Genomic DNA, 23,648 nt, shown 5'->3' on the forward strand with positions numbered 1-23,648 from the left:
AGGCTTTCGAGATGTATTCTCGGTTATTACCATAATACCCCCCCCCCTTTAAAAAATCCTCACCGGTACGGGAATAAGAGGACATAATAAACCCGGTTATTGGCTTCCGAAAGTTTCCGGTTTAGTTAAACCGGGTCCAACTTATTTAACAGTTTCGAGAAGAAGGTTTTATTTTTTGTTGCTTTCTTCGCCTATTCGTCTTCCTTTAAGGGTTTTGCGCTCACCCGTCTCTCTTCTCTCTCGCTCACTCGCTCGCTCTGTGTGATGACGACGAGATCTGACTCCGATGAGTGTCTTGTGCAAGACCCACTAACCTCCTCAGAGAAAGCTTCTATCTCTCGCGAAGATTCGGCTGAAGAAGACTCGCTAAAGGTCGTTTCTTTGTCTCCTCCACTAGAGAACGACTCTGTTGTAGAGATAAGCTCAAAGAATCAAGTAAAGTCTTCGCCTTTTGCTTCTGTTACTGAGAAAGAAGATAGTGAGAGTATCCATCCGGATTCTGTTGAAGTTTCTTTATCTGAAGCCCAGGCTATGGATGTGGATTGTCCTGGAGTCCTCTCTGTATCTGAAGCTGCCTCCGCGTTTCTTGAAGAGAACAAGGTTGGTGAGGAACTGCAACAGATCAAGGAGACCTCTGCTCTACAAGATGATGTGCACAAGATGGAGGAGACTGATGTGTCCGTTGTTTGTAAGGGACAAGAAGATTCCGATGTGCAGAGACTTTTGGAGGCTGAGAAGAGGAGACTGTTGGCTGAGATCGAAACCGGAGCAATCTTCAGGAAGGAGGAAGATGCGGAGACGCTCGCTGTGGCTTCTGATTTTCATCAGAAGGTGGAGAGAGTGAGAGTTAAAGACAACGCTTTTGTTGGGAGGTCTGTGAAGATCGATGTGGTTGACGACACTGCGCTGCTCAATGTCGTTCCTTTCTGCAAGAAAGGTAAAGACCATCATCATCATGCCAAGAGGTCAGGAACCGCACACGGTGATGATAAGGAAGCACCGAGGAAGCATAAGAAAACTGGAGTGAAGCATCAACACGTTGAAGCAAGTGGCGGCAAGATAATGTACTCTTTGAACCAGATGAAGTCGATGAGGTATGCTAACATGGGGAATCAGAGGAAACTGTGGAGTGACATGTACGCTAGGCTCCTACCTGAGCTGGTGAGTGAGTACGAAGGTCTAGTTAGCTTGAAGAAGATGAATCAGAAGAATTCAAAGTCGAGTGGCATCGGTATTCTCGGTAACCCTCTCTACTTGCTTTACTTTTCATCTAATCTGGCTGCATTTTCTGTTGGTTTGAACATGTTGAGAAAAACTTTAGGTCTAAGAAAAATAGGCCACACTCCAAATTTTGATCATCTAAGCTCACGTTTCACCTTTAAGCTATATCCTCACCTTATGCATATATAGTATGTGTTTGTGTCTCTATCCCTCTAGCTATACTCAAAGGGGTTTTATGTCTTCTTTCTCTGGTTAGGTTTAGTGTCTACTCTTTCCTCAGTGTTTTTTTCCCCAAGTATCTATATTCAAACCACTCTACCAGCCTTTTTGATGTTGTTTCCGGATCTGTTCTTTGTTGATCCGTTCTCTCCTCCGTTCCAAAAAAAGATATCGTTTGATAGAGGCCTTTTTCATTTCTTTTCCACAGGTTCTGTATCGGCTGTACCAAGACGAAACCGTGTGAATGTCTTTGTACATTGAGCCGTGACCTGAAGAAACCTGTCAAAGTCCCTTTGTTCACCAACTCTTTTTTTTTTCTTAAGACACTCTACAACTTCTTTCTTTTTTTCCCCTTTTCTATGACACAACAGAAACCGTGTGAATACCTAAGTCATTCTCTCTGTACATAGATTCTTGGTTCAGATTGTAAAAAGGGCATTTAGTGAGGTTCAGAGTGTGTATAGCCATAATTCTTTGGCTGAAATTGTACAATGTTCATTCATCTTCAATAAAACAAAAAAAATCAAAACTTTTGGAAGCAAATTCTTTCTCTGTCTCTAGCTCTTATTTGTTTCCAAGCAAATTACTTACTCTGAAACACATACAACTTCAATCACCAAATTTGACTACTCTTCCTCTTGATGAGAAAATATAGGCACCAAAGAAGGAATGGATGATTTAACACTTGAAGAAGAAGAAGAGGAGGAAGAGTACAGTGAAGATAATGACGATTACAATAGCATTTTGAAACCTGCCTTTGAGGTTGATGGAGAACCTGATTTCGAATCTGGACCACCAGAAGATGGCTTTGAATACTTAAGACGAGTCAGGTATATATTTTGTCTCTTTGTTTCCCATCTTTCAGTGTATCTGCATTTTTTTTTGGCATGTATGGTAAATGTTGTTTTTTCATATTTTAGGTGGGAAGCAAAGCGTGTTCCCAATGTAAAAGTAGCCAAGATAGATGAAAGCAAGTACATAACGAAAGAGCAAAGTGTCTACATGCCACAGATACCTGAAATCCCCAAATGTCCAGAGCACTTGTTACCGCTCAAGGAATGGGAAGACTCATTACTTTCTGACTTCTCACACCTTCGCCTGGTACTTCCTCTAACTAACTTGCTTACTATCAGTGTTTACTCTTAATGGACAAGAGCTGAATGGCACTAGTGTTGTCTTTTTTTTTATGCAGGCCTTATCACAAACTGACAACAACTTCTTCGGTGACGAGATCATGTCATCAAGTCCGTCTACAGAGTATATGCTTATGGGGATGTTCAGTACACGTCTCAACACGGTTACAGACGAGTCATTTGGTGTGGTGGTTTCGGAAATACAAGGAATGGACTCGGTGACGCGGGTATCAAGGCTGAAAAAGAGGATATGTTTGGTTGAGAAGGAGAGCGGTTTACAAGACAGTGACTGTATATGGGTAGTAGCATTGTGTGCATCAGTGGACACTCCTTTGGATGGTGATACTTGTGCTTGTCTCAGGGCTCTTCTGAGGAAGTGTGCTAGTGTTCGTGCGTTAGAGGTTGAAGATGAGCAAGTTATCATCATGGCGAATATGCTCATCACCATCGCAGGCAGATATTTTGGCCAAATGGAATAAGAGAAGAAGTTAGATGATAACTGATGCTCTTGCTTTGAATCCTGTCTTTGTTGAATGAAATTAGAAGAAGAATTACTTGAGTATTTTTTTTTCTTTTATGTATCCTATTCCTATCCATATTTTAATTTTAATCCAAAACAAACACACCTTTACCTCTACTTTTTCATATTTTTAAATATATTTTTGAAAATTGAAAAATATTTTTATACACAAGTTAAATACAAATATAATGAAAATTTCCTACTTCCAAAAAGAATATTATATATTTATCATTATCAAAAATTACACATTCATTTATTTATTTTTAGCTACATTGTCATATCTAGGAATCATCAACTTCATGCATTAGGTATAAATCCTCAATATCTAAGGTGACTTCAACTTCCTCAAGTGAATTAAAGCATATAAGTACAGAGTTCGTGAAGTTCTTGTCTAAAGGTACGTTTGGATCAGTAGACCTCGTCAGATACACCAAAAGCGATGGCTCGTCACCGCCGTGAAAGCCTCCGACTGCGAAAACTCGTACTTTCTTCAAAGAGAAGCTCTGGTTCTATCAAAGCTCAAAGGATGTAGAAACATCATACAATGCTATAGAAACTATGACTTGGTAGAGGACTTAGACGTGGACGGTTGGAGAATCTTCAAGATGGTTACGGAGTATGCAACTGTAGGGAGTCTAGCGAATTTCATGGACAGTTACAAAGATAGCAAGTTGCCTGAAACGATGATCAAGGACTTCACACGTATGATTCTTCGAGGATTGGTCTCTGTTCATAACCTAGGTTATGTTCATTGTGATCTCAAACCAGAGAACCTCCTTATGTTCCCGTGTGGACGGTCTTACGAGCTAAAGATTTCGGATTTTGGGTCTTCTACCGAAGTAGGAGATGTTGCTGAGACATGGGAGTCTAATCCTCCGTTTGTAGGCTCGCCTATTTACATGTCACCAGAGTCGGTCTATAACGGTGTGGCCTAGATTTGGGTTTAATGATCTTGCGTCTGTTTTGTTGAGTGGAGAAGCGCCTGAGATTCCAAAGAATGTGCCGTATGATGCAAGGGATTTTTTTTAGAAACTTGCTTCGCAAGAAACCCTGAGGATAGAGGAAGTGCTTCGGGTTTGCTATTACATCGATTCTTGTGTGAAGAGGACATGTTTGGTCTCCGGTGCCTCTTTGCTGAACTTGATGGTTGAAGGTCTCGATTGTTTGTTTTGTTTATATCTAATAAGAAAATTTATTTATTCTTAGATAATTGAATTCTTACTGTAAGTCTGGATCGATTGTTTATTTACATTTTGTTTATACTCAGTGTGCATATGCATAATGTTTTTTTACTGTAAATGCAAACACTAACACAAAAACCAGTACCAACGGAAAAAATAGAAATTAGTATTGTGACTATAACTTTTAGATCAAATAGTAGAGTTTATAGGATCATATGTTTGATTTCCGTGAGAGAAGTCAATTCTCATTAAAGAAAATTATATGATTTAGACGTTCTGTTGAATGTTTTATGGTTTACGTTTGTAAAACCAAATTATATATTTTATAGTGTAGAAAATCTGATTTATGTATTGTTTGCTGTAAATTTTCAGTATACATATAAACACAAACAAAAAAACATATCCAGACCTAAATAACTCGGGTACTAAATCCTTCCACGGCTGTGTAAATTGTATTCTTGAGATGTTTTCAACATTTTCAGAGTCACGTTAGCATCTAAAAGTTTTAGTCTAAAACGTTATTTCAGTCAAGAATCAAGCGATCACAATTGAAAGTTAACTAAAGAAATAGATTGTTCTTGAGTAACTTATACATAAAACAAAAGAGATTTTAAGAGAAAAGAGCCGAGTAAAAGAGTACGTTCCAAGTATCAGGTAGACCAGGAAGACACCAATGGCTACAGTCATTACCAGGATGGTTCCCACTGTAAGCAGAAGGGTGAGCATCTTTACGAAGCTGAGATAGACCGGTTATGTCGAGCCAATAGACTGGTTTCTTCAATCTTCTAAACACTTTGTTTAAAATCACCCAAGCCACTGGTGGCCCTCCTGGATACTTCCTCCCGTAGAATGGTTGTGTCTGACTCTTACATGACTTCAGTGGCTCTCCCCAATCCCTTCCACTGCCAATAAAAAATCATCTAATTAAAGTAACGCCTAGATAATGTTAGAGAAGTGCATAAACCATAATCACCTAGACAATAATGCATAGTATCAAAATAATAGTATGGCCCGGTTCTGACCACAAACAAACAGATGAAACATTGACCCATAAACTTTAAAGAGCTACTAGATTTTGACCCGCGCTTTGGAAGCGCGGAATATTTTACGATGAAAAATTTCACTAATAATTTAACAAATATTTTGGTAATTTTTAAAGAGTGTGTATTTAAAATATTTTTGCATTTAAATCAGTGTTTTTAAATTCAACCCGATTGTGATTATACCGGTTAATCCGGAGATCTGACAATTCAATTTAGGTTTTTAAAATATACATATTAAAAAAAATCACTAAAACCCGAGACTAACCGATTGAACTGATGGATGACCGATATGTAATCTAATTGGATTTAAATTGTAATAGTTTCATAATTTGTAATCTTATAATCCAAATTTTAAAGTTCATTATTTTGCAATTTATGAAATTATAACGTTTCTACAAAATTTTAAAGAGAAAATGATATATATAAAATAACTAAGATTAATTATTGTATTGTTTGGAAACATTGATAGTAGTATAAAAATATATTGTTTGGAAACATTGATAGTAGTATAAAGAAATAAGTATATTGTTTGGAAACATAGATAGTAGTATAAAGAAAAGAACATTAGTGATTTAATGTAGGTTTAACTATAAAGTATAAAGGTGTATTTAATTTAAAAACTTACAAAATAAATGTTAGGTCCAACAGAATGTTTCTGTTTTAATAAGATAGATTATACATAGATCACATGGTCTTTAAATTATCAATTTCTTATATTAAGATCAACATTAAAATGTTTATGATTCCCTAGCTTCTTAGCTCTTAACATCAACTACCCATTAAAACAGGTTTCTTTGTTAACTTACTCGTAATGAACAGGAGAAACGCCATTGAAGAAAACCTTGGTCTTAGATGGATTGACGAATGCATTGACCCATCGAGCCCAAGTGGTCATCCCTTTGTAATAAGCGACCAGTCTGTTCATGTCTTTGTACAATCTGTTCCCATCTTCCATGTAATCCCACCTGGTCCACACAAACACATGTAGATGTCATCAGATGAGTCAAAACTCAAGAAGACACAGACAAAAGCCAAAGAAAAAGCGTACGGCTGGATGTGATCAATATGGGTCCACCAATGCCAACTGTTGAAAATCAAGACGTCCATGCCTCTCCACATCTTGCCTTGCTTAATGGAATCCAGCTTAAGCACTCGTCCAACGTTCTCTGAATCTAAATCCACTAAGAACTGTGTTCTGTATAGCTTTAGTGTCACTCCGTAGTCCTGCGTCCGTACCATTTAGACAAACTCACATGTTATTACACTAGATATTATATATATTTTCGACGTTATTGTATATAATTTGTGAACCGAAACTAAACTTTACACAATGCATCTCATCTGCCCTTTGAAATGTGTAAATATGAAGTTGATATTTGCAGCCATGTGCTCAAAATATCATATGAATTAAAGTAAACAAAAAGAAATCGAATATATCTGTTTTGTGGCTCATGATCATAAAGATGATAACATGACATGATATTCCGAAAGATTCTCTTTTTTAGGAAATAGGCCACTAATCACGTTCATCTCTTAAATGCTCTGCTCATTCTCTTATGATAATAGTGTTTTTATAAAGAAAGCATCATTATTTTTTATATCAAATCAAAAGAGACAAAGAAAGAGAAACTTTAGCCCCATCTCATTTTCTGCCGTTCACTTTATCCTATTTTATTTAAGCAAAAAGAAACTTTTCACACTATAAAGCTGAAAACCCAAATTATTTCCACGGCAAAGAATCATACTTCAACTAATATTACACTACTTTTTAACGGAATAAGTATTTTATTAAATGAGTTTACTAGAAGAAATTATAATTATAAAAATGAACGAACCTCGAAGGTGAGGGAAGCTAGACCCTTTTGGGTAAGAAGAGTGTAACGAGCGTTAGGAACCCAAGCGTGAATTAGACAAGCAAGAGATTGCCACATGTTTGTGCTTAGTGAATCTCCAACGAACATTATCTTTTTCCCTCTCATCTTCCTCAAGAAATACAACCCATTGAATCTGACAAATATAACAAACATTTTTTCTACCTCAATTCTGGACCGGAAAGAAGACTAAAATCCAAATGATTAATCTGTATATCTTTTACTTACTAATTTGACTAAAAATACAAGTTTAAATAATACATTTTGAAAATTTGATTATATGTATACATTTTAACTATGAATCAATTTTTTAAAAAAATTTTCTTAATCAAATAACATTTTTGGTTTGTGCTTTGGATTCGGTTTTACACCTTTCTGGAGAGTGAAATAATGGGGATGATATCGAGACATTATTGCTCCAATGCAACTTTCACAAAAGTTTCAAATTTTGAAATCAAAAAGGCCAACAATACATACAAAAGAGGAAAAGAGGAAAAAAAACAGAACAGTTAGAGAGAGAGAATACCACTCTCCTAACTTTGAAATTCATTTGAAACCTTTCTTACCAATATGATTAAACCTCTCTGTAAAAGGCATTAAACCAACAAAATAACTCTCCAGTTTTCCTTATTTATTAATGGAAATAAACAGAATTATTCACAATAGAACAGGGAAAAATGAGAAAATTACTGACATAAGAAAAAATAAAACAATTTTATTATTCTTTTTAATTTATGAGAAACCGGATTAAAACACGCACAAAATGTTTGATTGAATTAATGTGAATCAAAACCAAAACCTTTAATTAAAGAATGTAAGAAGAATTTTTTTTGACTAAAAGAATGTAAGAAGATAAGAAGAGAGAGTGTAGTTAGTACCTGGGGAGAGAGCAAGAGGAAGGTTGCCATCGATACTTAAGATAAAGATTGTCAGGACGACCATACTTCTTGCAGTTAAACTGTGGATCGATGAATGGACATTTATATGGATCGTAAAGTGGGTACGTTACATCATAAACCCAACTCCCTCTAAACCAATTGCATCTCCAAGAAGCTAGCTCTCTTCTTCCTCCTTCCTCGCCATTGTTTCTGCTTGTGTTGGTGTAAGCAGAAACTGTGGAGAGACAGAGCAAGAAGAAGAAGAAGAAAAGAGAAGGGTTTTCTTGGGAAGAGAAACCCATTTTCTCTCGATCTGAGATTCAGATCCTCTGTGTTTTCTGGCGAGAGATTGGTGTGTTGGAAAGATGTGCCTTGGACTGTTTTGGTATATACTTATATAATATTGCAAACCCCACAAGAGAGAAAGAGAGAGAGTGTGAGAAAGATTGATTGTTAACATCACATGGGAACGAGGGAAACAAGAAACAAGATTCTTTATGTGTCCTTATTCGTTTAATAATAGTGTTTTTAACACGTACTAGGTCCGTTCCAAAATCTAATTTATCATTTTCCACCTTCCTTTTCTACTGTTTGCATTATATTTTCACTGTCAATAATTTGGATATTTTTATTTTAACTGTAAGAAAAGTCTCAAAATTACATATTTTGTAAATTGGATCGTACTGTAGGCATTATGTTATTTTTTAATTAGTGTCTTTTCATATGGTTACTAATTGAAATGCTAATGCGTATATTTGGTTGAATTCCGGTTGTAGTTGTATACTTGTAGCTTAAAATGAGGAATTTTAATTGGTTTTAGCTATAAATAATTATCTTACGCTCAGTTAAAACATGTCTAATTTATCCACTGACGAATAATTTGTTAGTATAGTTATATAAATACTTTTGAATGGGCACTTGCTAGCTAATAAAACTGGGAAGCAAATCAAATCCACTCTGCTTAATTCATCAACCTGTGAATTAGGTCATTTTTTCAAAAATCTGACTCATAGAATTTGCACAAAAAAAAGATAATTAGATCTGCATTTATTTTACAATGGATAATCCGTGGAATTTCGACATTATTAATTATAATAATAAATATTTAAATTATTTACTATTTTTATAAAAATAATAAATAATATATTTATAATGAATAATATAAATATTATAATTTGATATATTATTTTAAAAAGTTTGTAGATTGAGAGATATCCACAATTTAAACTCGATCGATCTGCATTTGTCCTCTTAAAATAAAATCAACTCTCACCTACAATTCAAAAATTTAAATCGATTGATCCATATCAACCCACAACAGGTTAAACGAGGCAGAACAGCTCTACCAGCTAAATAGAATAGTGTTTTCTTATAGAATCATCATTGAGAAAAAAAGATTATAAGGATGATGTTGATAAAAAAGATGATAAGCTAAAAATAAAACTAAAATCATAGAAGTAGACTTGGTAGGTCAAGGATGAAAAACAAAAATCAGGAAAATATAAACTCATGAAATGTAGTTCGTGAGAGCCTAAAGCGGGACCAACTTTGACTTTACACCGTTTTATACGTACGTATGTCCCACATACTGTCAGAGGGTAAGAACCATATATTGTCCAATTATAATTTGTATTATTAAACATTCGGTGTATAAATTTCTTATAGATTTGATGTTCAAAAAAAAGAAAATCCTATAAATTTACATCCACCAAAATGATGTACAATAATGTGTAGTGTATTGTATTCATTCGTGCCTAATTATAATTTATACTTTTTTCAAGGAAGCTTTGACAGATATTTGTATCTGTAACTTGCATATGATGCAAGAGTGTGAATAACATGTGGAGACAACAAAAAAGTATCTACACAACTTCTCATCATCATCTTTTCGCCGGTGATTATGGAGATTTTCTTCTACTTTTAAAAACTTTGGAAATTAAATGTAAGAAAATAAGATGACAGAAAAAATAAGAAATGAAAATCGGCGGATCTAGATTGAATAATAGTAATATCTAGAAGTGTCGAAAACTGAAAAGGATAATTAGTGCCATATGGCCAGGATGAAACTCTTGAAAAGATAATTTTAGAATAGTCTGTTTATTTTAAGCATATATTAAATCTAGAGAACAACTGAAGTACTCGATATATTTTCTTATAATGTTTAGTTTTGTGGATGTAGATATGGCCGTCAGGTTGACAAAAAAAAAGATATGGCCGTCCGGTTCTACTTTGATAAACCTTGGTGACATCTGACCGATGTTTTATATGGGGTTGGGAGATTTTTTTATTAAAATTAAATTGTTGTGATAAGATTCAAAAATTAAACAAAAGTACCCAATAAAATGATTTGGTACATGCTTGGAAGAGTGAGAAAAAAAAAACTTTTTACAAGACCTTACACATTATCAATCTCTCATGATAATACTGCTTCGGTTTCTCACGTAGATCCATAACCACACGAATAAAACCATAAAAGTCTCGTATATGTGTAAAGTTAATTACAAAAGCTTGGAGCTAAGATATATAAGTATACGAGTTAGTGAATCGAGATCCAAATCGAAGCAACACGAGTGATAACAAATTAACTATAACATCTAGAGAGAAAAAAGATTGAAGTGTTCAATAATTGAGAAGAAGATAAATAATGGTCCACCCACGTTTCTCCATTTTCAATCTCTGATGATAATTTAAATAAGTGACAGAAACATACAACTGGTGATCGTCTTTTGTTTCTTTTACACATGACATATATAATTAATTTTGAGTAGTACTATGAGATGTTAAAAAGACAAATTAAAATTTATCCTTTTAATATTTTTAATATAATATGATCTACATATTTACTAATTAAATAAATATACGCCATTTTTCATTTTTCTCATTTATTATGTCAGATAAATTTTAAATGATATATCAAAAATAATCATATTTTTTTGATACTGTTTAGTTGCAAACCATAAAAAAGAATAAATTTTAAACAGTCAATTTAAAAAAAAAAAACTAAATAACCATCGCTCCATCAGGAGTCATCAACTCTCAAAAATTTGGGTCAAAACCCACATACATAAGCAAGCAACACACCCGTCTCCACCAGACGTGCTGCCATTGGAAAGACGAGGGAGGCCGAGCCAGCAGCCCACCACCTCCAACTTCCGCACACGCCGCCACTAAGGACCTCCACGGATCCAAAACCTGCACAAAAAGCAAAAAAAAAAAGCTGCACAAAAAGCAAACTAACCACTCTCGTAACCTAGCAGCACGGACGTACAAGCTACACCCCAACCCTTTGTCGAACTCCACTAACCACCAGTCCATCACACTGGACAAGTAAGACGGAAACCGACAAAAACTGCTAAACCACACACCGTTCACCGTTTTACTCGTAGAAAATAACCAAATCTACTCGTCAGCTACCAGATCTGACTAAAAAATAACCAAACTTAATTCACAATGATCACAAAAAACAGACAAAGACATGAGAAGATGGAGAAGAAGAAACGGTTGGTTTCCGGCGGCAGGCCACCAGAACAAAAAGAGACTAGAGTTCTCTCCGAGAGACATGAAGCATGCATAATTATATTATTATTGCAAGCCAGTGTAAAGTAGTTTTAGTGAGGAAAAGAAATGTAAGTAATAGATATTTTAATCTTTTTCTGTATATATTTTTGTAATTGATCAAGAGTTGCAAGATTTCTATAATTATTGCAATTTTTCTATAGAAATTATTGTAAACTTTTGTTTATGGTATCCTAAAGAAATCACAGCCAATGTCTAAACATATACTACAGTGTAGTTGACCACAAATTAAACAGACAGTGTAAAAGCCACCCAATGAATAAGACTCAAGGTTAATTTGGACTATATGTTAGCTTAATCTAGATTTGGAAATAAAAGGTCATTAGTGAAGTGACACACAATTCCTGAACTTCCGAGAATAATGAATTTAAGGCAGATTTGCCAAGAAAGTGCTCAACTGAGCTAACTCATATCAGAAGGTCGTAGTAACTAGTAATGTTAATGCATGTCTATAAAAACACAGTGTCTTTATCACCAAGCTTTATGCCCCTACCTAGCACCCACAGCATCATTCAATTTAACTCTGAGACTTAAATGGTTTTTGTAACAAGACGTTTTGTAGAAGACTAATGATTAGAGTTTATGCGTTGACGGATTATTAACTTATGCTATATATATTTTACATTCATATTAAATAATTTATTTTTAGATTTAATTATAAAATTATTTTGATAAATTATCAAAATTAGATACAAAAAAAAACAAATTAAACAATTTCTTAAACTAATTTAAATCAATTTAAACTGGTTTTTAACGGTTTAAATCGATTTAGAATGATTTAAACCAATTTAAATTGTATGAATCAAATTTTTAAAAATAATAAATTTGGTTAGGCATTGAAATTAGACATAGTTAAAGACTTTGATTGTGTATAATGAGAATCTACATGGTTTATCAGGTTCGTTTTATGCCGTATCTATATTTTGCATATAACACTCTTCTCTTATGCAAAGTAACGGATGCAAAATGTAAGAATCCTCTTCACCATACTGGAGTAATATGAGAAAGCAGGAGCATTCTTGTTATAATTAACTTTTTAACTTTAATTAACATTAACCACCAAGGAAGCAGGGCAGATCGAAGATGTGTGTTGTTGGGAGAAAACAATGAAACAATTATGAGAATTGGCCGGATGATCTACATTTATTGAACACTTGAAATTTGGGAACCGATGTGTCGGTCCTGCAAACCTTCCTCATGTTACAATAGAGCAATTGTGAAAAAGAATTGTTTCATTGGACTAATCTTTTAAAAGGAGATCGATTCACAGATGGACTTTCAAAATTTTAAATGAACCCCAAAATATGATTTTATATCCGCATGGTTTGTGAGGTTGATTCGAATTCAAATTTTTGTAAAGTCTGTCTACCATTAGACCACCCTTGTGTGTTTAGGAAAAAATATATTTGGCTTGAGATAGTATAACAACAACCGAATAATAAAAGCTACTCTACTACTGAAGAAATCTCCTCTTTTGAATTCTATGTAGATCATCTTGGATATCTCAACAAGAAAGATGGTGTGGTGTTACTTGGACCCTCAATCTTGGAGGAAGACAGTCAGACAGATACCCGAGGGCTGCTCCTCCATCATTACCACCTATTCGCCAGTTGAAGCTGAAGCAATAGCTTTGTGGATGGGCGTCTTTGAGATGAGCAAGCTAAGATATACATTATACATTAAAAATCTTCAATGGGGACGCCAAAGTTTTGTATTATACACTTAGTCAAACTGGTACTACTCAGAGAAATAAGATGTGGTGTGGTGCCTCTGTCACCATTTACGTAAAAGACGTTAAGTCCTTAGCGTGTTCATATAATAAGTTCTCTTATGTTCCTATAAGGTTTTTGAAGCAAGTAGACCACTTAGCTACGATAGCTAGGATAGGTAACTCAAGCTGTGCAATAAAATGGAACTCTATGTAACGTTAGCATAGTGTTAACATGTAACGTTCCACTTGCACCAACGGAAGGAGGTTTAGTTTGGGCTTGAAAATATTCAATTTAGCCCATTTGCCATCAACACTATTGATATGTACTGTTCATGGTTAAGATAATCCCATGTACCGGTCTTAATTTCTGATGCTTTTCAGGTTAGTTCATTGCATATTCTAGTTTGCGCTCAAAAAGTTGGAGTTAAACATCGTGTCGACTTGTTTTGTAAATATTTTTTTGACAAAGTGTTATTATTTTGGTATACTAGTGAATTTTCAAGAATCTTGTTTTGCGGGAAGGTAGGTATGTTGTGCATGATGATTACTATAGATGTCAGTTTTTAACGAATCTAATCGTTGTTCGTTTTTAGATACTTGTGGATGTTTTACTTGGGTAACGAAGTGTCTTTACTTTAGTAAATTATCCACTAACTTTTCTCTAAGCTAATTGGCTAAAGGAAAATCAGCATTTAACATTAATTAATATACAAACATTACATCATACTTCATACACTAGACTACACCAACACTAATTGTGTCTTGGCTTGCACACAAAAAAAGATGTTAATAAGAAGAAAAAAAGGAGAGGAGAAATTCGATTTCGATGAATATGATGCTTGACTGGAGCAACAGGGAAAATAAGACCAGCATGTGTCACCAATCATGTTGTTTAACTCTTTCCCCCACATTTCATGTTCGTTTTTTTTCTAAAAAAGAGACCAAGACAACCATTTCTAAACCTAAATAGAAGTTTTTGATTGTGTTTTCAGTGTAAAAATAGCAAGATGAAAAAAACTCTCCAGACGGCAAAGAATGTAAAGTAAATCTCGACTCAAAAATGATTAACAAGCCAGGAACACAATACAACGCCGTTTGAATTATAAATTGAAAAATATTGTGTATGTTAAAGAAATTGAACTCGTGATCTCAATTAGGTTTATATAATAGTTATAAACAAAAAATATTTCTATCACAATTTGAGCTTATATATGTATCGCAAATTCGCAAGTGTACTGTAACTCTCATAAAACGAAGTTGATTCAGTCGATCGTCGTTGATTGTTATCCTCGGCAACTACGAAACGAACATGCATATTGATATTGTATACTTTTCCTTTACTTTTCCTAGTTTGAGACATAGGGCATGTGGAATGTTTATGTACAGCACATATGCTCCCTCATTCACGAGAAGGTCATAAATTGTTGTATAACCTTTTTTTCTTCTAAAATAGAAATAAAATTATATTCAGAAATAATTTTAGATTTAGGTTTTAATGAATGCTATTTCATTGTCATTTAAAAAAGCAAGTCACATATTCTACACATAGGTAGTTTAGTTCTACTCATTTTTATCAGAGAAGTTTTTAATTTTTTTATCAGAGAAGTTCGTGACTAAAAGAATATGATTAAACTTCACACACACACACACACAACATATATATATATATATAAATTTAGAAATAGTTATTATATTTAGATTTCAATATATGTTTGTAATAAAACTATTGCTTTTTTTCTAAGTTCAAAAAAAAAACATAATATTTTCCTTTTAAAGGGAAGAGTGATACATGATAACAATAAGAAAAATGAACTCAATTGTCGAAAGAGATGATGATGAAGGTAACAAAGATTCGTATCATATCAGCATATGCTCACATGCATGTTAGAGCATCTACTTCAGGTGGCAACAAATAAAATCATGGCAATGTATAATTGATCAGTTAAATTCTAGATTTTATTTGAAGTCTCATCATCCATTCGCGAAAGACCATAGCCCCAAAGGTCGAGACAAATAAAATCATTGCGAAATAAATAGCTAACATTATAAGAGGATGTGGTTTCAGTTATCTCAAACTTGGTTAAGCTTAGCATTGACCAAAAAATTAAAAAAGCATTGATGCAAGTTTTTTTCCTACTATAAATCTATTTAGCTTTATCTTGTAAACCTTTATATTTATGTTTTTATATTTGAAAGCCTTTCGTCAAAAATAATATTAATAATAATTTAAACAAAGAAATTATATGTTTAATGTATTTAAGAAGTACGTTGAAATCTTCTATGGTATTTTCAGTAGATATTATATCTCTATTTTTGCTATTCTGATATTGTAATTTTAGTATTTCACAAAATTTCAAACATAATAATTATCGTCCATAACGACAAAAAAATGTTTATCCGTCCATAGTTACACGTATCAATAAAAAGTTAAAAAGATGATCTAATTCAAAACACATGAAACATAACAAACAAAAACTCTGGAACTACCGAAACAGTTGATATACATCAAACTGCAATTCGTATAACTTGAATTGGGATTTTTATTTGCTAGTATCATCTTCCGTTCCAATTGCTACAAACCAAAGTATATCCACCAATCAAGATATAAGATGATTTCAACGAAAATAGAAGTAGAATAATAAACGAAGATAACATTTAAAATTATGGTTAACGAAAAAAAAAAACAATTGCGGGTTGGACGGTAATGCGATCGATCTACATGTATTCTTTGCTTGCACTGACATTATGATCTTAATTTTGAAGATGAAATAAAATAATATTGATGAAGCATAGGATACCCATAGTAGTTAAGCTTAAACAGGCGTGGGTTAGCTTTACACAAAATTATTAATCGAATATTAATCAAGAAACCTGATAATTCTCGTACGTAGTATTGTATTATATTATCAAGTATCATGGTGTGAAAGATACAGATAGATAAGAATATACCACGAAACACCAATACATGTATTAGGCAATAATCGCAACAAAAATGTATTAGGTAATCCAATATAAAATAATGCATATATTATGTATGAATAATTGTCATTTTTATGTAGTTACAAAAGCTAAAGGAATTGTCTTCACTATAGTTCATGCAAAGTAGCTAAGCAATTCCAAGGTTTCATTTACTACACAGATAGAAGTATTTGGGGGATATGATTATAAATCTATTTCCATTCACACTTTGAGGATTGTGATTTTTTCTGTAATTTATTCGTATAATAAATATCTCGTGGCTGTGGTTCCTACTAAGCTTGGCACTTTCTATGTTATAAAATTCACTCTCCAATTATAAAAAAAGTGGGATTCAAAATTATGTGGATTTTAAGATAGGTGCATCTAAAAAGAATATTCCGTACTTCTTAATTTATCTAGTATCTATATACATTCCATGTTCTCCTGGCACAACCCAACAAACCATCAAACTCAAATCGGGAAATCGGCCAATTCATACATCAACAGAGGACCGCGGTCCCGATCAGTACATACACTACATACCTGTGCTAAAACATACATCAACTTACGTTTTTTTTAAATTTCATACATCAACTCTTACTTTTCGGTTAATTCATACATTGACCGTCTTACCGTTAGTCAAACTATAACGGTGTCATATGTGGACTTAACGGATGATGACGTGGCTTTTACATTTTATTAAATTAATAAAATAAAAATAAAATCCAGTTTAAAACTGTGGTAAGAGGGAGTCGAACTCGAGTTCATCCCAATTTGAACCACTCACTAAACCACTGTGCCACACAAATATATTGATATTGATATCTATTGTAGCTTACTTATATATATTATTTGTTCATATATTTCTAATTATCTAGAATTAGCTTCATAAAATATATATAAATTCTAAGAATTGTGGTTAATTGCCTTAATTGTTGTTATTATGATCTTTTTTTTTTCAAAATAAAAATTTTTGAAAATCAAAAAAGTATTTTCAAAATTTACAAATAAATATAAAAATCATTTGACAATAAATTTCCAAAAATTATTATAAAATTTTGAATTTGAAAACTTAGAAGTTAAAAGTATTAAATAAATATTTTTATTTTTTATTTTTATTAAATAATTATTTATATTTATATAATTAAATTTATTTAATTAATAATTTATGTTTAATTTATATTATAAAAAGTTTGAATTTGAAAACATAGAATTAAAAACTATTATTTTTATTATTATAAATCAAATATAAAAGTAATTATAAATAATTATTTAAATAAATAATAAAATAAAAATATTTTTAATAGTTTTGAATTCTATATTTTCAAATTAAAACTTTTTATAATATAAATTAAATATAAATGATTATTTAAATAAATACTAAAAATAAAAATATTTATTTAATAGTGTTGAATTCTATGTTTTCAAATTCAAAATTTTTATAATAATTTTTCGAAATTTATTTTCAAATATTTTTTATATTTTATTTTTCGAAAGTTATTCTCAAATGTTTTTTTCAAATTTATTTTCAAATTCAAAATTTTTATAATAATTTTTCGAAATTTATATATATTTTGTGGAGTTAATTTTAGAATTAGAAATATACGAACAAATTATATATATAAGTAAGACACAATAGATAACATTATCAATATATTCTTGTGGCACAATGGTTTAGTGAGTGTTTCAAATATGGCTGAACCCGGGTTCGATACCCCGAAATGACATATATAAAATGATTTTATTTTTATTTTATTAATTAAATAAAAAATATAAAAACCATGTCAGCATCCGTTAAGTTCACATAATACACCGTTATAGTTTGACTAAAGGTAAGACGGTCAATGTATGAATTAACCGAAAAGTAAGAGTTGATGTATGAAATTTTTTAAAAAACGTGAGTTGATGTATGTTTTAGCACATGTACATAGTGTATGTACTGATCGGGACCGCGGTCCTCTGTTGATGTATGAATTGGCCGATTTCCCAACTCAAATCCATGTCTTGAATAAATCAAACGTCATTTTAATTAAATACTGTAACTAATTAAGTATTATGTTTGCCGACTGGAAAAACTGTAAAAGATTATGATCTTTGCAGTACACCTTCAGCTTTCAATCTTGGACAGCTGGTTAGCCTGGTTTGGTCTATTCACAGATATAACACACTTGATCAAAAAAATGATGTAACACACATCATTAGCTGGTAATGGCATATATTTTCCAATCCACACATTTCCTCTTTTATCTATTTTTAGCTGGGTCCATTCACAATCATAATTACAATCTGAGCATTGTGTTATGTTCCGTATGTCTCTAGTGGAACAAACAGTGTGACATGCGTTTGAATAAACAGACTGATTGTTATTGCTGTTGTCTTTGCTAATTAATGCAAATGGTTCTGTCAAAATCCTATATATCAAACTTAAAACTGGAAGAAATTATTGAAATTATTAAAATTATTAAAATTATTAATAGATTATTTGGATCAATCAAAATATTATGATATTCCAAATTTTAATCTACGAGCCTTTACACATGGCATTTGAAAAGCAACTAGTTCGTGCTTAAAGAGAACATGTTACAAATGTTTAATGTAACTAGACAATAGACCTGTCTACTTACATATACTATGCATGTTTGTTTTGTTTAAGTGGGAAAATAGCCGGTTTAAGTTACCAAGAAGGCCGGTTTTGTTGAACCGAGATTTAGTAAATTGGTGAGTCGCCGTCGTCACTAGTCAGTTTGGCGGGCTCGAGGACTGTTTTCGAATAATTCGTCGGTGTTAGCAAAATAATCCGTTATTGAAATTTAACGGTGTTAACGTTGACTGTATGCTTAGCTGGAAGACACATCGGTGAGGCTAAGAACCAGCTGGCGTGATCAACATCTGCATTTCATCTCTATTCTGCCCCTACATTCTTCTTATAATATTTTTTTGCCTATCTATTTTCGTTATATTTAAATATCCTTACTGTTTGACAAAAAAAATCCTTTCTGTTTGTTATTTAAATTTTATAGAGCGTTAACCCGTTGAAAAAATGATCATCCAGAAATATTTGAGTTTTCATTTGAAAATGATATGAGAGTGTGGCACCTTGAGTAATTAGAACTAATAAAGGCATGCATAATGCTTGCAGCTTTTCGTGTTTGATGTCAATATGTATGGTGTCTCTGGTTGGGGCTTGCTCGACGTTGACGTTGGAACCCTAGATTTGGTCTGGGAGAGCTAGATTCAACGTTTTGGGGCCCCCTTTGGAGCATCGACGAGGCGTCTTCGGTTGTAGGGGAAGGGAGTCGGCTTTTATGGTGTTTGACCGTTCAGATCTTGTTTTCCTTTTGTAGATCTTGTCTCCGGTTGTGTCAATGTCCGCGCGTGAGGTTTGGAAACAGTTTCTACTCTTGTTTTCTTCGAAGGGACTAGCAGTAGTGGCCAGTGTGAAAGGGTGTGAGGTTTTGCTACAGATGTGGCATGGTGTCGTGCTTGGGCTGAGTACTGCTGCTTATGTTCTGTGGAGTCAATTCCGGTGGTGCTTGATCGTTGATGGGAATAGCTTTTTGTGAGCTCACCTTTAGCTTTGAGAAATCCTGAAGGAGATAGTTGTATATCAGAGCAAATGTTCTGTGTTAGTCGATTGCCGCTGATCTGTTCGTAATAGTCCTGGATTTGGAGTGGTTTTGTCCTATTACTGGCTGTGAATAAGACGTTTTCGGGAAGCTTTATAGGTTTCGCCGTGGGGTGATGGTGCGTTTGAGGCGCATAGAGAGCATACTCAAGGTCCAATGGCGAGTCTTAGTTGGGATTGAAAGGTGCATTCAGCTTCGGTTAAAGATACTAACCTCTCTCGGTTCAGTTTATGTATTGGTGATGTTCGGGTGCTTCTTGTCTATCTCGCTGCTCTGCTCTTCTCAAATGGGTTAGCTGTGAATGAGTTCACTTTAGGTTACTTCGTCTTTGAATGCAAGGTTGAGCGCACCGTTCTAGAGTATCTGTTTTATCATGCCTTTCAACTTTTTTCATTGTCTTGGTTTAGCTTTAGAACCTTGTATTATGTCTATTTGTGGTCTCCGGGTGATATATCTTATCTCGCTGGCACATGGCTCCGGAAGGATAGACTATATCCTTGCCGGCTTTGTTTGTAAAACTTTGTTTGATCTAATCTTAATCTACCAGATGACAAAAAAAAAAAATGCTTGCAGCTTGAGCTTAGGTCCGAACGAACGGTACGTGACATATGGAATTGCCATGGTCTTCAAAATTAATAATGAGATTGTAGTACTAGAAAGTAGTAGTTATGAGTATTAAGTTATTAACTAGTTTTGTTTAATAAATTTAAATAATTAAATAGTAATCCCCAAAAAGAAAAGAGAACTACGACAGGCTTTTCAATGGACACCCGTTAACCAAAATAAATAAATTGCCAGCACTGTTAGATAATGAACTTTCATTTTATCGCTTTTTGTTGTTCGTTTTTTATAAATTAAACCACTTTTTGCTCTCTTCTCAACACGCAATAAGAAGAGGCTTGAAATATTCATTACCTTCATTTAAATATGAACAGACTATTATTGTCACACAAGATTACTTTCTATTGCAAATATAAAGTTATAATATTACAATAAATATGATGCTTTTTTTGTTCGACCAATAAATATGGTGCCTTAGAACAAAAGTTTTGCTGGCTTGATTTAATACATCTACTTCGGAATATAATTTTATCTTTCGATAGTGTGCTATCTCTGAATACCAGGTTGAAAACCCTAGGTGGCATTTTCTCATCTAAGTCTTTTATAACTATTTTCTCATTTTAGTTGGTCAAACATTAATTTTAATACCCAAAGTTATTAAATTATGGGGAATTTGGCTGTATAACCTTCAAACAAATTATAATTCACTTAATATCTAAAATACCTAACTCAACCATATACAACCTCCACATTATAAAAAATAGCCATATTGTCCCTCTCAAACAACCGGTGAAACCTGCAAGAAAAAAATAAATAGATTAATAATAATAATTAGGAAAAGTAACTTGTGGCTCTTAGAAAACCACACTCTCTCTCATACGTATATGGTTTTGGTGACTCTGCAAAAGGTGAAAGTCTTCTTCCACTCAAATGATGTTCTTGAATAATTTTTTCTCACAAAAAAGAAAGCCAATTATGGTAAAGAAGAAGCAACAATGAAGACGTACACGGTGAGTAAAAACACCAATTATTTCATTTTTTCTTCCTTCTCTTTAACTTATTGATTTTCAGTTTCACAATCATGATTTTGCTTTTATATTCTGTTTTTGTTTTTTTACTCTGTTTCTGTTTTATACTCTGGTTCTGTTTTTGTTTTAGTGATACAATGGTGACAAATTACAATGGCGGACCGGTAGAAGCGTTGTTGTGTCGAAAAAAGAAGAAGAGATAAAAATGATCTTTATATGGTGGTGAAGAATAACGACGGTGAACGAAATGAAGGTGTATCAACACGTTTGGAAAAAGAAGAATTGAAGAAGATGAACTCGACGTCTATACCATATTCGGTGAACGAAATAGTATACTATATTCTATAATTTAACTATTTATGTAAGGTTAGCATACTATTTGTGACATATTTCTATACTATTTCTTAACAGTGTAATAATATGGTGGCTGTCAATATTTGAAAACGGGAGAAATTGTTTATAACTCGGATGTGGGTTGACATTTCCAGGTTAGGATATAGTTTTATCATCTGGGTTGAGTTTCACCAACTCACCCTCGTTTCTCTATTACTTGTATTACTGATATGACCTCATCTATATTGTAATGTTAGTATATTCTATTCAATAATATAGTAGTACAACATGTATATAACCTTGCTACTAAAGTCTCATGAATGATTGAACGAGAACTAAAGTTCAATTCTTTGTACACTCTAAAAGTACTATACTATATCCACTATGTAGTATAGTATAATGAACATGGTGAATGTCATTATTTGAAAACAATGGAAACTGTTTATATCTCGGATGTGGGTTGACATTTCCAGGTTAGGGTTTAGTGTTATCATCTGGGGGGTTCAATGACTCACCCTCGTTGCTCCGTTACTTGTATTAGTGATATGAACATATCCATGTCGTTGTGTCAGTCTATTGTATTCAATAATATAGTAGTACAACATTCATATAACCTTACTACTAAAATCCCCTGAATTATTGAATGAGAATTAAAGTTTAGTTTCATGTACACTCTAAAAGTACTATACTATATCCACCATGTAATATATTATTATGAACCTGATAAATGTCATTATTTGAAAACGGGAGAAACTATTTATATTTCGGATGTGGGTTAACATTTCCAAGTTTGGGTTTAGTGATAACAATTTAGGGTTTAGTATTTAAAAGTTGGGTCTGGGTCAATTTTCTATACTATTTATAAATGTTCTATACTATGTGGTTATGTTGAGAAAATTGGCAGTATCTTATATAAATTTTGTTTGGGTTTATAGTTCAGTTTGGGTTTAGATTTCGGATGTGGGTTAACATTTCCAAGTTTGGGTTTAGTGATAACAATTTAGGGTTTAGTATTTAAAAGTTGGGTCTGGGTCAATTTTCTATACTATTTATAAATGTTCTATACTATGTGGTTATGTTGAGAAAATTGGCATCATCTTACATAAATTTTGTTTGGGTTTATAGTTCAGTTATTTGAGTTTAGATTTAGTAACTAGAGGATTTGTCTAGGTTTTAATATTTAGTTGGATGGGATAAGATTTAATATCTATGTTCTATATTGTGGCTGATAAATTTTAAATATTTAATAATTTTTTATAGATTATATTTGGTTTATAGTTTACTAACTAGGATATATATTTACTAATTAGAGGTAAAATAGTGATGTGGATGATTTTGGTATTATCGTTAAAAATAGTGTGCACTAGATTTTGGCTACATCTTATTTAGTTGACATCATACGTAAATGTCTCATTCACCATATATTTATTTTGGCCACATCATCTCTAACAACACAAAAGTCACTGGATAGTTACAGGGAGAAGGGGTAGAACCGGATAATAATTGGCACAAATGTTAGTTATTACATTATGTCAAAATCAATGACATCCACTTCATTTCAATTATGATTTAGGTTATTGTGCAAATAAGCCCTAAAATTATTTTGAAATACTCTTATTTCCCTTTTGTGAAACACTCAATTGTTATTACTTTTCAGAATGCTACTTACTCCATCCGTCGTTTTATATTAGTTGTAGTTCTGAGTTTACGTACGCATATTAGAAAAACATTTAGTTTTACATATTTTCAAAATAAAAAATATTATTACTAATACACCTAACCATATTTC

The 23,648-nt window shown here is 32.9% G+C and overlaps 2 protein-coding genes and 1 pseudogene across 3 annotated transcripts; 2 read left to right on the top strand and 1 right to left on the bottom strand.

Moving 5' to 3' along the window:
• Nucleotides 1-168: 168 nt before the first annotated feature.
• On the top strand, nucleotides 169-3,210 carry LOC108808929 (uncharacterized). 2 transcript variants are annotated; one of them, XM_018581036.2, is made up of 4 exons: nucleotides 169-1,240; nucleotides 2,096-2,270; nucleotides 2,361-2,541; nucleotides 2,633-3,210. In XM_018581036.2, exons 1-4 carry the CDS (start codon nucleotides 265-267, stop codon nucleotides 3,050-3,052), a joined length of 1,752 nt encoding a protein of 583 aa, XP_018436538.2. In that variant the 5' UTR covers nucleotides 169-264; the 3' UTR covers nucleotides 3,053-3,210. The 2 variants fall into 2 exon arrangements, with proteins under 2 accessions (XP_018436538.2, XP_018436540.2); XM_018581038.2 differs by having other exon boundaries at nucleotides 169-1,231.
• LOC108808836 (mitogen-activated protein kinase kinase kinase 20-like) lies at nucleotides 3,066-4,354 on the top strand (annotated as a pseudogene).
• A 423-nt stretch (nucleotides 4,355-4,777) lies between these two features.
• On the bottom strand, nucleotides 4,778-8,516 carry LOC108808938 (protein trichome birefringence-like 39). Its single transcript, XM_018581047.2, has 5 exons — nucleotides 8,067-8,516; nucleotides 7,153-7,324; nucleotides 6,366-6,541; nucleotides 6,124-6,282; nucleotides 4,778-5,176 (listed from the first exon to the last, which is right to left on the bottom strand). Exons 1-5 carry the CDS (start codon nucleotides 8,366-8,368, stop codon nucleotides 4,885-4,887), a joined length of 1,101 nt encoding a protein of 366 aa, XP_018436549.2. The 5' UTR covers nucleotides 8,369-8,516; the 3' UTR covers nucleotides 4,778-4,884.
• Between the last annotated feature and the right edge of the window lie 15,132 nt (nucleotides 8,517-23,648).

This window comes from Raphanus sativus, chromosome 6 (genome assembly GCF_000801105.2).
Source record: "Raphanus sativus cultivar WK10039 chromosome 6, ASM80110v3, whole genome shotgun sequence".
Classification (NCBI taxonomy): domain Eukaryota; kingdom Viridiplantae; phylum Streptophyta; class Magnoliopsida; order Brassicales; family Brassicaceae; genus Raphanus; species Raphanus sativus.